Below are 18,262 nucleotides of genomic sequence, written 5' to 3' on the forward strand. Positions count from 1 at the left end.
ACTCACGGACCGCGAGATCGTGACCTGGCTGAAGTCGGACGCTTAACCGACTGCGCCACCCAGGCGCCCCAAGACAGTCCCTTTCTTAAGACACTTTACTTCCATCTATCAGAAAATTGTCATAGTATACACTGGTTTTGTTAGAACAAGTCATCTTACTGCCACATGCCAGAGAACTGTCATAATAAATTTAGAAATCTACGATGCCAAAAAAGTGAAGGGCATTCTAACTGTACCTTATACAGTAACCTTTGGCCTTCATACATATCTTGGAATGAGAGGGGGATGGAGAAACAAAATCTCAAAGACTGATCATTGTTATTAAAAAAGAGGGGGCGGGGCACCTGGATGGCTCAGTTGGTTGAGTGTGTGACTCCTGATTTTGGCTCAGGTAATGATCCTAGGCTCGTGGGATCGAGTCCCGCATTAGGCTCTGTGTTGAGCACTCAGCATGGAGACTACTTAAGATTCTCCCTCTCCCCCCCCTCCTCCATTCTGTCTCAAATTAAAAAAAAAAGAGAGAGAGCGAGAGCGATAATGTGGGGACTCAAAAAGGTTAAACATTACAGAAACAAGCTACAATTTCTTTGTACATCTGAATTAATGTAAGTAAATCTTCGACTATGCCATGCCAAATTACAAACTCTTTATGCCCAAGATTTTACCTTTTTATTTTTGGTATTTCTCTTAGCACCTTACAGAGTAATGCAGAAGGGACAGAAGGAAGTAATAAGTGCTTGTTGAATAAAAAAGTAAACTTTTAGAAAAGTCAGAATTATGGGTCCACTTATATGTATAATAGTAAATAATTTTCCTCCCCCCTCATATTTATTTCAACCAAATCTAAAATTTTACCCATTGGCACCTAGCTAACAATCATAAAAACCTTAGGTTCTTCAGTTGTTTTCTAACAGCCCCCTCCTCAAATATTTTTTGGAAAAGGAAACTTAGATGTAAATTTCAACATTTTAAGGTCAAAGAGAAATCATCTCAAAATTACAGCATTTTTAAAAACTGAAAATGGGATTATGTAGTCCAAAATAAGTTCTTTTTAAGGTGAGGGACCCTCATTATTTAGAAAGGTGATATGCCCGAAGTCACATAATTAAATCCAAGACTCAAATACCCTGCACAATATTGGCTCATCTCTTCTTGCCCCTCTCTCCACTCCCTCCCCAAGTACATACTTTTCTCCCTCTCAGCGTTATTTTATCACCCTCTGCAACCGCTTAATTACCTATCTCAAACCTAGATTGCAATTGATCAAACTCAAACAAGAGAGAAATCACCCAAAGGTCTGCAAACCAGAGAATCAGGTAAACTGCCAGTTTTGCCACATCCATAAAATAAACAAAAAAAGAGCGGAGAGAATTGAGAAAGGGCACTTTTTCTGCCATCACAACAAAGCTAGGGAATAAAAACGCGTTTTCCTTGGGGACAGATTATGCTGAGGGGACCAGATACAGATACCAAAGATAATTCCTCTTGGGTTTTTTTCTTTTCCTTTGAGTTTGTGGGATCAAAAAAAAAAAATTAAATAACAGTCATAACCTCAGCACATTTACTTCTCTCCTTTTTCTCACATATTATTTTCTTGAACATAGACCAAGTTTCCAAAAAATAAATTGACCAAGGTCTATTGCCTGTTTACCAAAACCTCTTCAAGACTTAGGTGACTCCTCTTAGTCACGAAGATTAGCAAACTACTCCAAACTTCGGTTACAGGCTGAAAGCTCGGTAAATTGGATCTTCAAGGTTTGCAAATACCCTCAGCTGGGCTAAAGGGCACAAAATCTCTAGCGCTCCCTACAGCTCACACTTTGAACGTACCTACCACAGAAAACGCAAGTTACCAAGGATCGACTCCCTAGCTCCACTTTTTTTTTTTTTTTCTGCTTAAAAAATTGGGTGAAGGTGGTGGTGGTGGGGCGGGGGGAGGACTAAAAAGGCGAATCGAAGGATTAATCACTTCTCCCCATTACATCAGCAGCCCCCGCCCTTTCCTCCGAGCACCTCCTCCCCCAGAATCGTCGCTACGCACTAGCGCTCTCTTCGCCCCCCCCCACCCCGCTCTATTATATGCCCTGATACCTCCCCATTATCACCCGCCCCACCACACTCCCCTTTCCTCCTTCCCCCTCCTAGGCGAGGCAGGGAGGAAACCCGAGAGAGGAAACAGGGCGTTGAAGGAAGGGACTTGGCCATAAGACCAGAGGCCCCATTGGCCCGAAGGTTGTATGGGCGCCCCCCATTGGCTGCTCTGCCGAAATCCCCGCCCCTCGGCTTCCCCGCCCATTCACCCCTCCCCCCGCCGCCCCACGGCCCTCCCCCGCGCCCCTGGCCAGCCCCGCGGCGGGGAGGGACCCACTGGGCGAGTGGAGGCTCCGGCGGTGTCAATGGCTCCTCCTGCCACGGAGCAGCAGCAGAAGCAGCGGCTACGGGGTTGAGGAGGAGGAGGAGGAGGAAAGGTTCCTTTAAGGAGGAGGAACGACGACGCCTCTTTTTCCCTCTATCTCCTCCCTTCACACTCATTTCCCCTTCGCCGAGGAGAGAAGGGGGGGAGGAGAGAGAAGAGGCCGAAGAAAGAGAGAAAAAATTCCTCACAGAAATCTCTTTCAGGGGGTGTGGGGGGAGGAAGAGGAAAAAAAAGAGCTGGGCGCCCCCTGCTCCCTCCCTCCCTTCTCTCCCTCTCTTCTCCTCCTTCTCCCTTCCTCGCCCGCCCGCCCACTCCCCCCGCCGCCTGAGACGCCGCTCGGGAGTCGGCGGGACCGGAGTCTGTCTCCTCACCCGCCGACGCCGCGCTTCGCCTCGGGATCCCCAGGCGGGCGGACGCCCTTTCTTTCTTTCTCTCTCTCGCTCTGCCCGTCTTTCTGTCTCCGTCCCTCGCGGCCGCCCCGCCCGGCGGCCTCGGCCTTCCCCGTGCGTCAGGCCCTCCCGCCCGGCCTCGCTCGGTCTCTGTCTGTCTCCGCCGGCCTTTCTCTTGAATCGGGGTCTCGTTCACCCCCTCCGCCCTTCCCATCTCCCCTTCCCCTCGCCCCCTTTCCTTCCTCCCCCTCCCCACCCCCTTCTCCTGCCCCGCAGCTCGTAGTGCGTGTGTGTGTGTGTCCCTCCGCCAACGCCGCCACCTCAGCCCGGCAAATGAACTCCGTCCGAGCCGCCAACCGGAGACCCAGGCGAGTGTCGCGGCCGCGCCCGGTGCAGCAACAGCAGCAGCAGCCCCCGCAGCAGCCGCCGCCGCAGCCGCCCCAGCAGCAGCCGCAGCAGCAGCCTCCGCCGCCGCCGCAGCAGCAGCAGCCTCCGCCGCCGCCACCGCCGCCTCCGCCGCTGCCCCAGGAGCGGAACAACGCCGGCGAGCGGGGTAAGGCCGCGCTCCTTCCCCGCCGCCCTCCGGCTCGGGCGCCGGCCGGCCGGGACCCGCGGGGAGGAAGGCCGGGGCGGGCGGGGGAGGCCTGTGCGCCCCCGGGGTGGGAGACGGAGGCTGAGCGGAGGCGGGTCCCCCGGTGCCGCAGTGTCAGCCCGGCCCGGGCCCCGGACGGCAGGAAAAACCGCGGCTTCCCCACTCGCCCGGGCTCTCGCTCAGGCCGCGCTTTGTTTGGTTGCGGGGGCTCGGCACCCTCTACCCCCACCCATCCTTTGGCTCCTTCGCTGGCTCACGGACCCCGCAGGAGTCTGTTGGTGGCTGGGGTGGGGGGAGGCAAAATGTGGGATTTCCCCCTTTTCTGCTGCCTTCCACGGTTTAGCCTCCCCCTTCCTAACAGAAGGTGGGGGGGGGGGGGACAACTGGGAGTGATCCGGCGGTGGGGCTGGCTGGGGAACTTGTTTTCCCCCTTTTCTCTGTTAGCCTCCCCCTTCCTGTGGAGGAGGGGGAAGGGGGGGAATCCGAGTGGTCTGTGGTGTGGGCCGGGGAACTTGTTTCCCCCACCCCCCTCCCTAGTCACGGGGTAGGGGGAGCAGCGACTACTCTCCCAACCCCATAATGTTTGCTGCGCAGTTTGGCTTTAGTTACAGAACCCCTGGGAAGGACCCGTTAAATCAAGACCTTTAAATAAATAAATATAGAATCCATCGGCCATTTCCAGTCCCCTCCCTCGCGTCAGTGCAGTTACTCTTCGGTTCTATCGACCACCCCTCTCGCCTGTCCTCCCCTAGCAAACCCCTACGCCTCCGTGCTACCCTCCGTCTCCTAGTGGGGTTTGAACGCCCCTTCCTTGGAACTGGCCCCTTGGGAGAGTGTGAGTGTGTGTGCTGTGTCCAAGGCCTAGTGAAATGTGTCATTTGGACCCAACTGTGCAGCTCTGTCTGGTAACCACCATTGTCTAAGGGCTGAAGCTCCCGGGGGTTGGATTCTTGCTTTAGCAAAAATAATGTTCAGTTCTACTTTGATGATGTGGTTATTTTGGGAGATATATGAGGTAGGATGTGGCACCTTGGTCTCCAAACGTAACTATTCTCTTTATTAATTAGCTGCTCTCAGTGGGAGTGGAGGTCAGTACCATATTTATGTGTACGGTTGTTGTTTTAAGGAGGAGGGGAATTGTTAGGAGACATTTTGCGTGTTTTCGTTGGCGGATTAAGGTTAATTTTACATGCGTTGGTTGTCACACCTCCTTTGATTAAGCGAATTGAGATTAAATGCCTTTTAAAAATTATACATTCCTTCCTTAAAAACTGTTTCAATGTTGTACTTAGCTAAAATACTTAAAAAGAGAGATGAGAATCTTTTGAAAAATAGTTCAAAGGGTTTTCACTAGTCACTGTTACAGATGGTCCTTCAGAAAGCAGTTTGCTATATGTTGCTTGAAAGAATGTGATGTTTCAAGCCAGTTAGAGGTGTTGTGCAACAGTATTGGTAAATATGTTTTGATGATTCTCGGATACATTTACCATGTTTTTGTAAATTAAAAATATTTGTAGTTTCATCATTTCCTTTCACATTTGCATAGCAGGGTTTTCCTGTGTTCCATTCAAATAATAGTCAAGTCCCCTTCCACCATATACTGTAGAGTTCACAGTCGTTTTTGAGAAAACAATGATACTAGATTGAAATCCTAGCATAGTAAGGATTTAATTGCTGGAAGTGTTTTTAAGATGTACTGATTTGGTCATACCATTAGGGCTGAATCAAATCTGTTTGGCCAAACTTAATTTAGTCCCATTGTGTATTTTAAAATATTTATTCTGAATCTCCTTTTCATGATGTGTGTAATTTCAAACTTAGTTGAGGTACTTTTATCTTGGGTACTTTTCTTAACGTTTGTTTGAATTAGTAGCCACTAAAGTCTATTTCCTTTTGAAGTAAAATTACTTGGTTGTTGGCATTAGCATACTAGAGTGTCAGTTTCCTTTTCATTCATGTCCATAAGCTGACTAACAAAAAGATGTTCAAGAAATCAAAATTTCAGTATACACCTAACCAAATAGTAAATCAAATGCACTGTAGAATTGTTGCTTTGCTGCAGCTAGTAGAAACTGTTCTGGTAATTCCATGTTGACACAGAGGGGAAAAGAACTTGCTGATTAGCCTTCAGGGAAAATTCTGTGGGTCTTTTAGAGGGCAGATAAATGGCTTTAAAATGAATAAAACATTAAGATAACTTAAAAGAGTAAAATAGTAAAGATTTTGCCAGTTTTAAGTAAAATATGTCTTTCTACAAAAATTGGCAATTTGATTACTTTTTAAAAACGTACAGTTCACACGATGAGAAGTTAGTCAAAGGAATAACTTCTCTTTTAAAAGTTTTATGGAGCATGGGAAGTGTCACTATTTTTGGTCTGGATAGGAGAGGTTTTGTTGTTTAAGAATATAGTGGGTATCATAATTTTGACAAGGTAATTAAGGAACTACAGCCAACATGTATGTGTGTGTTGTACTTTTTACTAACTGTTAATGGGTATGTAGCTCTTGCATTAGAGTTTGGATAGAGTTACATAATAGTGGATCAGACAGCTTTCCAGGTCAGAAATTAAAGTCAGACTTACTGTTTTTAAGACAAGTTATTCATTCAATATAAAAAATTACTTATTTCACATAAAAGGATGGACTTTGGCTTTTTAGTGGTAATAGTATAGTTACAATGTAGTTTTTATTTTTTTTCAAGCAAAAATTTTGTCAGGGTTGGATTTTTGTTGCTCCTTTACCCACAAGATAATTGGTCTAAAAACTTCCTTGATACATCCTTACACACACACACACACACACACACACACACACTTTCTCTTATATGTCATGGCCAGTGTTTGAAGAGGAAAAAAACAGTCTAATACAGTGAATTCTTATGAGGACTTTTCAAAACCTTCCATTGGGGACAATTACTTATACCCACATTGGGAAATATTTGGCCTGAGTGTTTCATGGAATGCTGTCTTCACTCATGTTATCTGTAATGGCCCACTGTCTTAACATGGAATACTAATCATTAGCTGGTTTTGGTCTTTTAGTTTAAGTTCCAGAGTTTAGGATTTCACATACTACTTTAAATTAGTAGAATATAATTGGTGTTCCACATAGGGACACTTTGATGATATATTCCAGATTCAGTGAATCTGGAAGTAGTGTGGGATAGATTTTTTCATATTTATTTTCTTTTGAAATCCTGAAAGGATTTAGCTTTTGCAGCTTGTTGTGATTTATGTTAATATCTTTTTGATAGTCTTTTTCTAAAAGTATGAGGTAAGGTTACAAGTCTGCAGAAGTGCTATGTATTCTGAGCATTTTTAGTTTGTAGTTAAAATTGGTTACTTAAAATAGGTAATAAATACAAATGATTTAAAATTCAGAAGTTTCTTGTCTACACCTGCCTTCAGCTACCAAATTCTCCTGCTTGGAATCAATCACTATTATTAGTTTCTCATTTATTGTGTTTTAATAAAAACATAAAAAATGAAACTTGACAACTGAAAGTCTTGATATCAAAGTTTTTGAAAATAGGTGTAATTTTTTTCTGGTTGGAGAATTCATAAGATTCTTTTGAAGTGCTGAAATTTTAATTATATAATCATTCAAGAGATTTAATACAATATATTAATGGTATTGCTATTAATTTCTAGTCTGAAGTAATTGTAGAGAGTAAAAACATAGTCTTTTTAGTTCCATATTTGTGGGATAAAAATCTCACCGATGACCCTGGAATTAGAGTTTTGTTTTAACTAAACATGTTGAAATAATGCAGTACATACAGTATATGTGAAATATTCCTAATGGAGCTACATATTATAATATGCAGCAGCCAGGAAACTCCTTAGTGTTCTAGTCATGCATGCTAATCGTACCTTCTGTGGGCTTGTTCTAGCTCATGATATTTTACCTTCAGGTTCTTCAGAATAAGGAACTTACAGAATGCAAGAATAAGGAACTTCTGCAACCTTTTTTGACAGAAGAGTTCTGGGCAAAGGACATGATTTTTCCAGTCTTAGGAATTAAGTTCTGTGGGCCACTACTTCTCCCATCTGGTGGCCAAACCTTCAAAATATTTACATCCATGAAAGGAGAAATGCCACCCAGTTTTTTGTGGGAGTAGGGTGGGGTGGAAAAGAGCCTGTTTTCTCAAAGCTTAACAAGTTATTTGAGGGATAGAAATGAGATAGTGGGGTGCCTGGGTGGCTCAGTCAGTTAAGGTATGACTCTCGATTTCTGTTCGGGTCATGATCTCACAGTTCATGAGATTGAGCCCTGCATCAGGCTCTGTGCTGACAGCATGGAGCCTGATTAGGATTCTCCCTCTCCTTCTCTTTCTCCTCATCCTCCACTCTTGCTCTCTTGCTGTCTCAAAATAGATAAACATACATTTTCAGAGAAAACATGAGATAGTGTGACAATGCTGATGTGAAAGTTCTGCTGATTAGGCCTATGGGTTGTCCCTGTACTGCTTTTCTCTTTCTTTACTGGAAATTCTGGCAAACCCAAGGACAGGCCAACCAGCTTGGAAACCTACCAGGTAAGGCAAGAACTACCCGTAGATCCTGACCTGTTAGGACCCCTGGACTTAGATTTGGGAGAATTCAAGGCTAGTGAGTATTTCCAAGTTTGTTTGGTTTTTTTCCCTATGTGTTTTAATTTTGAGGCTAATAAAGAGTTATTTCAACTTGAGGTTCCTTATAGTCCCCATATTTATTACTAACTAATAAGTTAACTCTTGTGTCTTTCTTGTCCCACTAATCTCTGAAGAGTTATTTTGTTTTAGACCTTCCATTTTATTAATTTAATCAGCCCTTTGAATTAATTACATTATCAACTTCCAGAGAATTCCAGTTGTATGTGAGGTTACTAGCAAAGTACCCCCAAATTGCAGTTGTTAACCCTCTGAAAATAAAATGATAAGCAAAATATGCCAGTTGAGACAGTTGGGCAGTATGATAGGGAGAGCTCAGGGGTGCCTGGGTGGCTCAGTCGGTTAAGTGTCCTACTTCGGCTCAGGTCATGATCTCACAGTTCTTGGGTTCAAGCCCCGTGTCGGGCTCTGTGCTGACAGCTCAGAGCCTGGACCCTGCTTTGAATTCTGTGTCTCCCTCTTGCTCTGCTCCTCCCCCACTCACACTCTGTCTCTCTCTTTCAAAAATAAATAAACATTTTTTAAAAATTTTTTTAAAAAAGAAAGAGCTCAGAGTTACAGCTAGCTAGTTCTAATCCTGGTTACACCATCAACAAGCTGTTTGACATGGCAAAAGCAATATAAACTCTTGGAGCCTTACATGATTATCTTTAAAATGAATATGGTAATACTTGTCTTATGGAATAATTAATGATGAGAGATTTAAGTATCTAGGACTTGACAGATGCTTAATAAATGGCAGCTTTTTAAAATAGTAATAGGTGCACCTGGGTGGCTCAGTTGGTTAAGTGTCAGGATCTCATGGCTCCAGAGTTTGAGCCCGCACCAGGCTCTCTGCTGTTAGCACAGAGCCTGCTTCAGATCTTCTGTACCACCCCCATCTCTGCTCCTCCCCTGTGTGTGTGTGTGTGTGTGTGTGTGCGCTCTCTCTCTCTCTCTCTCTCTCTCAAAAATAAACACTAAAAATAAAATAGGGGTGCATGGGTGGCTCATTCGGTTAAGCATCCGACTTTGGCTCAGGTCATGATCTCATGGTTTGTGAGTTCAAGCCCCACATTGGGCTCTGAGCTGACAGCTCAGAGCCTGGATCTGTTTCTGATTCTGCGTCTCTCTCTCTCTGCCCCTCCCCTGCTCACGCTCTGTCTCTCTCTCTCTCAAAACTAAATAAAATTTAAAAATTTTAAAAATAAAATATTAATAATAGTAAGCAATAGAATCAGTTATATATAAAACTAAACCCAAGAGATAAAATGTGCATGAGTCATTAGTTTCTGGCATACCCCAAAATGCAATCTAGGTGACTTGATAAAACCTTACAGAGGGGCACCTGGATGGCTCAGTTGGTTAAGCCTCCAACTTAAGCTCAGATCATGATCTCACAGTTTAGGAGTTCAAGCCTCGTGTTGGGCTCTGTGCTGACAGCTCAGAACCTGGAGCCTGCTTCAGGTTCTTTGTCTCCCTCTCTCTCTGCCCCTCCCCTGCTCACACTCTGTCTCTCTCTCAAAAAATAAAATAAAATAAACATAAAAAAAAAAAACCCCAAAACCTTAGTCTGGTTTATAATTATAAATCATTTTATAGCCAACAAATTGAAATATTCTTTGAAGAAAGAATAAGGAAACAGAAGAAATGAGTATTTGAAATACAATAATAAACATAGATCACTGTTTTTGCTTATGTACTAGAGTCTAATACACTCTCATTTAACCCTTTTAGCAATTCTGTAAGATAGACATTAGTCAGCAGTGAGTAGTCCTAGTAAATAGCAGAGATTTTCAAAATTGATTTATATCACTGAATCTTCCCATAAACAAGAGGAGAGATAACAAAACACATTTGGCAGAATGTGTCCATCACATTCAGAGGAGGGAATAACCTAGCCCTTGAAGCACATCTGTCTCCTTTCATATCCCACTTATTTTATTGAAGACTGGTAGAGTAGTCTGATGCCATACATTGTTAGACACCTGCTTTAACATTTTTTAAATAACCTTCTGATTATAACTTTACCTCTAATGTAGATTTGTCTCTGGAAGAGATTGCACTGATTGGCCAGCATGTTTTTCCAGCTTGTTGAGATCACTAAGTACTCATTGTGTAAAGAGGGGTAGATTTCTCTTGAATTACTCATAAGTTATGAATAAAAGGTGTTAAGTCATTTTAGCTCATGGTTATAGACTAGCCTATTTCAGGAAGGAAAAATGTGAGTTAAATTACACTTCAGTGGTAATTTTGACAGGTTTGTGGACTAAATATCCTTTTGTCACCATAGCTTGATGTCTTTGCATGTATAGCCTGGGGTTTTTATATGTTTGGTTAACACAGAAATGTGCTTAAACTTAATCCTTAGAAAATAGAGAAATGAAACCAATTAACTTCCCTTGTATAATTTATTTTAGTTTAAGGAAATATCAAAAATATGTACTTTGAAAATGAATACATTGTATATTTTTTGTTTTAAAACATCCAAATTAAGATAGTATATTAAAGCAAATGTAAGTTGCTTATTGTCCCCAATTTCTAAAGATCCAATTGTCAGTGTTTAGTCCTTCTAACAAATGAAAAATTGTGTGTGTTCAAAAGAGGAGAAAAAATTATTAAATGCTGTTCCCTCAACTGGTGAATAAACCTTAAAAAACAGAATGGAATATTTCCACATCTCATGAAGGAAGAGGTACAAAGAGAGCCTACTTTTCTGTTTTCTCAAAGCTTTGAAATTGAGTGATAGAAATGGAATAATAACCTGTGCTTTAAAATTATTTTTCTGGTAACAGTGAAAATCTTTACTGATTTCTTCTAGTGTGCAGCATGCACTCATTTTCTAGATGTTCAGGTTGGGTTGTGTCAAAATCTTTGACTACTAAAAATTTTTCCTCAGAATGGAATTAACTGGCTCCTATAGGGATTCAATCTTTGACATTGATTTCTTTAGTACCATGTATTGATAACTGACTTGAATCAGTTTAGCCTCTGCTGGTTTGCTGCCTTTACTTGAGTTTAATGAGAATTCTTTTTTACACTGAAATATTGATTTTGTATCTTGCATCCATAGTCTATAACATAGTATGTATAAGACCATGTGGCTTTATGAGAATCTGACACTTAAGAGGAAGCAGGTGGGGAAGAGAAAGAACATACAGCTCTTTTTTATTCACCTGTTATATTTTGAGTTGGACAGGGTTGGTATATATATGTCACTAGTAATTGTTTCTTCCCATATAATCATACATATTAAAAAAAAACAGGCTTTAAGGGAAATTAGAAGTGAAATAGAATTTAACAAATGGAAAATAGAAATCATTCTGGGTTTGTATCATGGCAGAGATAAAGGATCAAAGAAGACTTGTTTAAAAGAAATGGAGGTGGGTGAAGATGCTATATTTCGAAATTGAATTGTTGGCAAAGTGATTGTATGGTAAAAGAAATGGTGGAATCACTCATTTTCTGTGTTAAAAGTAGCCACAGAACTAATTCACCGTTGTGTGTAAATGACTGATATCTTCATAATCCTTTGAAATGCATTTGCATTTTTAAGAAACTGATCCCTTAGTCAAATTTTGGTATTTTAGGCCCAGTAAAAGAGATAGAAATAAGTGATTTGGACAAAGGCTTTGGGTAGGAGTGCTTCCTCAGAGACAAAATAAGTATGTCAGGGGAAGGTGAGGGTGGAATAGTCTTGTAAGAATCACTTCCCTTACACATTTATTGTTTTTACTAATCTACTTCTGACCCTAAAATTTTCTTAAAAGTTTCATATTTTATTTTTTCAAAAGACTAATTTTGGGTTGAAGATTGGAATGGAGAGAAGAAAAAGAATTAGAGCAGGTAGGAGTGACAGTATGTGTGGGTCATTTTAAATTAGCAGTGGTCATTTAAATTAGAAAGTCTGTATGTAATTATACACACACACACACACACACACACACATACACGCTATATATAACCATATATAATTATTTAAATTGTGAAAAATCTATTAGTTTTTTTTAACTAAGTTTTTTTTAATGTTGATTTTTGAGAGAGAGCATGAGTGGGGGAGGGGCAGAGAGATAGAAGGAGACACAGTCTGAAACAGGCTTCAGGCTCTGAGCTGTCAGCACGGAGCCCAACATGGGGCTTGAACTCAGGAACAGCAAGATCATGACCTAGGCTGAAGTCGGATGCTTAACCCACTGAGCCACCCAGGCACCCCCCTAAACTGACATTTTAATAAAAATACGCAAGTGCACAAATCATTGGTGTATAGCTTGATGACTTTACACAAAGTGAACACGTCTGTGTAGCCAGTAATACCTAGATCAAGAATTAAACGCTACCAGTATCCCAAAGGGGCGCCTGGGTGACTTGGTCTGTTGAGCATCCGACTTCAGCTCAGGTCATGATCTCACAGTTGGTGGGTTTGAGCCCCGTGTCGGGCTCTGTGCTGACAGCTCAGAGCCTGGAGCCTGCTTCAGATTCTGCCTCCATTTCTCTGCCTCTCCCCTGCTCATGCTCTGTCTCTCTGTCTCTTTCTCTCTCTCAAATATAAAATAAAAAACAAACAAAAAAACCACTACCAGTATCCCAGAAATCACCATTCTGTGTGTTGTCCCAGCCCCTTGCCTTCCCAGTCGCTATCCCCAACCCTATCTTTCTTACTGCTTGGATTGCTTAGATTAGTTTTGTCTGTTGTCTGTCTTTATATAACTTTATATAACTGTAATCACTCAGTCTGTATTCCTATGTGTCTGGCTTCTTTCCCTCAGTATTTGTTTATTTCAACCATGTTGTTGCTTATAGCAATAGTTTAGTCTTGTTGATCTGTAATACTACATTGTATGAGTATATGACAATTTATTCATTCTATGATTAAGAGACATAGAACTTTAATATTTGGCTGTAAGGAATAGTGCTGTGAGTATTTTATGTATATCTTTTGGTGAATACAGGTACCCATTCCTGGTAAGTCTTTTTACCTCAACATTATACCATCAGTTTTCTTTTCTCAAAGACAAAGCTTCCATTTACTTGGGAGATAAAACAACTTTAAGACAGATGTGAATATGGGGCACCTTGGTGGCTCAGTCCGTTAAGCATCCAACTTCAGCTCAGGTCATGATCTCACTGTTCCTGAGTTCAAGCCCCACATTGGGCTTTCTGCTGTTAGCACAGAGCCCACTTCAGATCCCCTGACTCCTTCTTTCTCTCTCTCTCAAAAATAAACGTTAAAAAAAAGACAGACGTGAATGTGTCCTCTCATAATTAACGCTGCCAAAACAATTGATTTTATTTCAAATATTAGTATTTTTCTTAAGTCTTTGGAATATCTGCTCTAGCATCCTTTAACAGTGGTGTTAGGAAGTTTACCCTTCACCTTAATATACTTTAATTTTCCCCATAGGTTGTAGGTTGGGTTATTTTGAGGAGGAGGGAAATCTTTTTTTATATTTAGGAATTTTCAAAATTACTGTGGAATTTAATGTGATTCTAAGCCTTCATTACAAAAATTATTTGTTTTTGCAACTGCCGTAGTTTCTCCATTTCAGTGTGGAATCCTTTTTTTTTTTTTTTTTTTTTTTTTTACTACTTTTAAGCTTATCTTTTTAACGCCTGTGAAAATATTTTGCTTTTATTTGGTTAATTTAATTTATTTTTTCTGCATATCTTGATTATCCTTTATTAAATTCTGCTTATTTTAAAATTACAGAAGCTTCATAGAAAAATTGGGATGCATTTTGTTCTCAAGTTGTTTTTCTAGTCCTTGACCAGATCATCAGTTCCTGATGTATAAGAAGAAGGTGTAAAAGTACCTCTGCCAGTATCATTGATAAGTTTTTCCTCAGCTGAAAGCTTGTGCTGAAGTGTGCTAGTTAGTGTCTTATAAGCTTATGCTCCCCATGATATAAGTATCCCCTGAGAATGGCAGGCCATCAGTGACTGAAATGGGGTTCTGTTGTTAAAGAACCACTTGCTTAAAACAGATAATATGGTAGCCTTAGATATCAAAAAAGTAAGATCTTATTATTTCATGTCTGTTCTTTCAGCACTTACTAGTTCAGTGTTAGTGCTAACAGTTGTTCTTTCTTGTCCACGATAAGCAGTGTGGAGGAGACTGCTACCTTCCTGTCTTTTTTTTTTTAAACACCTATCCACATCAAGTAAATGTTAAATTTGGGGATAAGGAGCCTGAGCTTTTTCATCAAAGTGGCTTTTTTTTTCCTTCCCTTCCTAGAATTAAATTTCTACATCAGGGGATTTTGAATAAGGTGACTTCTGAGTTGCTTTAAAACTCTTTCTGTATCGGGGCGCCTGGGTGGCGCAGTCGGTTAAGCGTCCGACTTCAGCCAGGTCACGATCTCGCGGTCCGTGAGTTCGAGCCCCGCGTCAGGCTCTGGGCTGATGGCTCGGAGCCTGGAACCTGTTTCCGATTCTGTGTCTCCCTCTCTCTCTCTGCCCCTCCCCCGTTCATGCTCTGTCCCTCTCTGTCCCAAAAATAAATTAAAAAAAAAACGTTGAATAAAACTCTTTCTGTATCATTTAAATTGCCAGTAGAAATCAGTGAGGTCTGAATTTGTTAGGTATTACTATACAGACATGGTTCTTGCCTTTATGGAACTTATAATTGAGTTAGAGACTAAATTTAAATAACATTTGAGACCAGAATGAGTTGCAAATAAGGATGTTGATATTGTTTTCATTGTCTTCTATTTTTAAGGATACACACACATATACATGCATACATACATATACCACATCGGAGTTTCATTCATAACCTTATCTGTCCACTGTTTCCAAGTCCAGAGTCTGTTGGAGAGTTTTTTATGAAATGGTATGAAGATGAAGGTTTGTTTTGACTCCCCGAAGTCTGATATATATTCTGCCCTTTAATCATTTATTGAATTACCTCTGTGCCACACTTAGAAAGTTGTTGCAGCCCAAAGTTTAAGCTAAATTATAGCATGCTTGTGTGTAAGTTATTAAGAAGGAAAATGTGCCTAGTGAAAGAAATTACCTGCAGAGTTGGGGTCATTCATCTTGTTTTCATGGTGTAGTCCTTCTTCATTGTATTCGTTATTTTGCTTATATATCCAGAAACTGAAGGTAGACGGACAGGTTTAAATAAAATTATATGTTGCCAGAATCTAAGATCTTCAATTGCAGAGGTAAAACAACACTTTAAGGTCCTTCATAGCAGCTGTAATCCCACATATAAGTTAGTTGTAAAGGCATACTCTGAAGGTGCCTTTATGGATTTTTTCTGATGCTCTCTTAGTCTCTACTGCAACATCTCACAGGGAAACTTCCCTCTATTTCTGAGTCATTTGATTTGAGAACCTCTTAGCTGAAATCTTTAAAGCTGAAAAACAGAGCTGAGACATCTGGGTGTAGTGAACTTGTCCAAGGTTTGTAAAGTTAAGTCTGGTTTTAGAGGGCTACAGAAATGTCACATACCAACATACATATGCATTGATAACACACACAATACTCTCTGAAACTGGGAATATGCACTCCTGATTTTGTGAAGTGTCTAAAAATTTTTGGTGAAATGTTAGCAGTAGTATCTTGGGATGGTGGAGGGAGGTGATTTTTGTTACTTCTTTTACATTTCTTTGTTTTTCAAATACCATATATGGAATCTGGAAGGAAGGAGCTTTGTATTTTTTTAAAAGATTAAAAAAAAATTTTTTTTTAATGTTTATTTATTTTTGAGACAGAGAAAGACAGAGCATGAATGGGGGAGGGTCAGAGAGAGAGGGAGACACAGAATCGGAAGCAGGCTCCAGGCTCTGAGCTGTCAGTACAGAGCCCGACGCGGGGCTCGAACTCACGGACCGTGAGATCATGACCTGAGCCGAAGTCGGACGCTTAACCGACCAAACCACCCAGGTGCCCCTTTTAAAAGATTTTAATGGTTGTGATTGATGATTATGATTATTAGTAGTTGGTTTGATGACATGATCCTCAGGTCATTTTACATTTGAATACAAGCTTGAAACTACATTTCTCAGTTCTCTGTGTTTTAATTTATAGACATTTTTAGTTTTTGTATTCACAGCAACTTTAGGATAATAATTGCTTATATCATTTGCAGGAAATGAAGATGACTGATGATAAGAAAGTCAGAATTCGAATGAAAAACAAATTTGTTATTTGGGGGGTTTTTTTGAGCCAGTGATACTGTCTTTCTAGGACAAGTTTGTGACTGTAGATTATTTACATGCAAATACATACAGTTTTTTCATTACATACATGCCTGGTTGAATGATGGAAATTTAGCGTACAAACTGGATATTTGAAAGAAAAGTGAAACTTCTTATTGGTCAGAACAAGTGGCTATTTCTTTTGTACTCTGGTGGTATGGACTCATGTCTATTTGATAATTTTATATGGAGGATTTTCTTCCCATAAAACTGGAGATAGCTCTGAAAAAAATAATGACTATTAAGTTGAAACAGATTGCTAAGAGATTGTTGCATCATTATCAGTAAAAAATCTTCCCATTCTAAGATACTGTATTCTTAGAAGTTTTGGATTGTGGAACCTAATGTGTTTGAGAATAAATAAGAACCCACAGTGACTTTCAGAAGATACAGACCTTTGAAGCCTAAATTTATTGGATTTGGAATTAACTTATCTCACACTTGGCCAATCTTCTGATCATCTTATAGACTCCTTATAAACCTTAACCAAGAGAGAATATTTTCTTATTGGAAAATACACTAAAAACCTTTATTGAAAGAGGTGAACTGTTTGTTTTGTTTTTAATGTAGGGGCTACTGTGTGGTTTAGGGAAAATCAGTCATTAAGTATAGATTCTAGATAGTAATTATCATAGTTTTATGAAGAGCTGATTACAGATGAATTTAAAGTATTTTCCTGAAACAGTGACTTTGGGTAGCTGAAGAAGGAACAAGAGTGACATAGGTGTATTTAAATACAGCTTTTATTCTTTTATGAAATAGTCATATTGGTGTTGTGAGGTTGGGGGAAATTTTTTTAAGTTGAATTATATGGAAGCAACAACTACAAAAATAGCGCTAACCATTTACAAATAGACATTTACAAAAATTTAGTAAATGGTTGTTTCTGTTTCCCTTCTTTTTCCTTCTCTAGACTGAGGTTTGTTCATATTACTAATTTAGGTTACTATACATATTAAGTTCATAGATTTAAAAAAGCAGGGGCGGGGGGATGCCTGGGTGGCTCAGTTAGTTAAGCGCCCAACTCTTGGTTTCAGCTCAGGTCATGATCTCATGGTTTGTGAGTTTGAGCCCTGCATCAGGCTCTATGCTGACTGCACAGAGCCTGCCTGGGATTCTCTCTCTCCATCTCTCTCTGCCCCTCCTCTGCTCTCTGTGTCTCTCAAAATAAATAAACTTAAAAATTTTTTTTTCTCTCTTTTTTTTTTTAATATATGAAATTTATTGTCAAATTGGTTTCCATACAACACCCAGTGCTCATCCCAACAGGTGCCCTCCTCAATACCCATCACCCACCCTCCCTTGCCTCCCACCCCCCATCAGCCCTCAGTTTGTTCTCAGTTTTTAAGAGTCTCTTCTGCTTTGGCTCTCTCCCACTCTATCCTCTAAAAAATTTTTTTAATAAAAAAATAAAAATAAATAATAAATGCGCTGAGGTTAAGTACCTCAAAAATCAAGAATAGAAGTTAAATTACTTTGAATGGTCTGTTAAACAAAAAAATGAACCTTCATCTTTATAGGAACAACAAAAAAATGAATAATCACTTAGAAATGTTGAGCCAGAACTAAGTATGGCAGAAAACAATATGGACTACAGGTGAACCAACCTAAAGTGTTTGTGTGTGTGTAAACACATGATAATGTATCAGAGTAATAAGACTTGTAAAATGTTGCAATGGTTGAGAAAATATGTCTATTAAAAAAAATCAAGTGTTATTCTAAAGAGGGATAAGCTGACAGGTGACTAAACCTTTCATGTGATTGGAAGTATATGCTCAGAAGATAGCTAGGGAAAATGAATTTAAATTATTTGATGTTTAGAGTGATATAAAGAACATCTGGTAAACATCTTCAACAGGTCGATAAAGAAGATTATATACTTTGCTCTTTTGGTGTCAGCTATTTTGATTAGATATTTTAATTATCATAGAGATGGTAAATTAGTTAGAAATTATAGAATGTTGGATGTAGAACCGTAGTCCCAATTCTTGAGGTTTTTTTTTACTGTTCAAGGTGGTGGTTGGAATGAACCCA

The 18,262-nt window shown here is 40.2% G+C and overlaps 1 protein-coding gene across 1 annotated transcript in view; it reads left to right on the forward strand.

Moving 5' to 3' along the window:
- Nucleotides 1-3,138: 3,138 nt before the first annotated feature.
- Nucleotides 3,139-18,262, forward strand: part of FBXO11 (F-box protein 11) — an 84,755-nt gene continuing 69,631 nt past the window's right edge. Inside the window, exon 1 of the mRNA XM_058684183.1 lies at nt 3,139-3,358. Coding sequence (XP_058540166.1) covers nt 3,139-3,358 — 220 coding nt within the window. The remainder of the gene's footprint in view (nt 3,359-18,262) is intronic.

The sequence above is a fragment of the Neofelis nebulosa genome, chromosome 9 (assembly GCF_028018385.1).
Source record: "Neofelis nebulosa isolate mNeoNeb1 chromosome 9, mNeoNeb1.pri, whole genome shotgun sequence".
NCBI classification, from domain to species: Eukaryota; Metazoa; Chordata; class Mammalia; order Carnivora; family Felidae; genus Neofelis; species Neofelis nebulosa.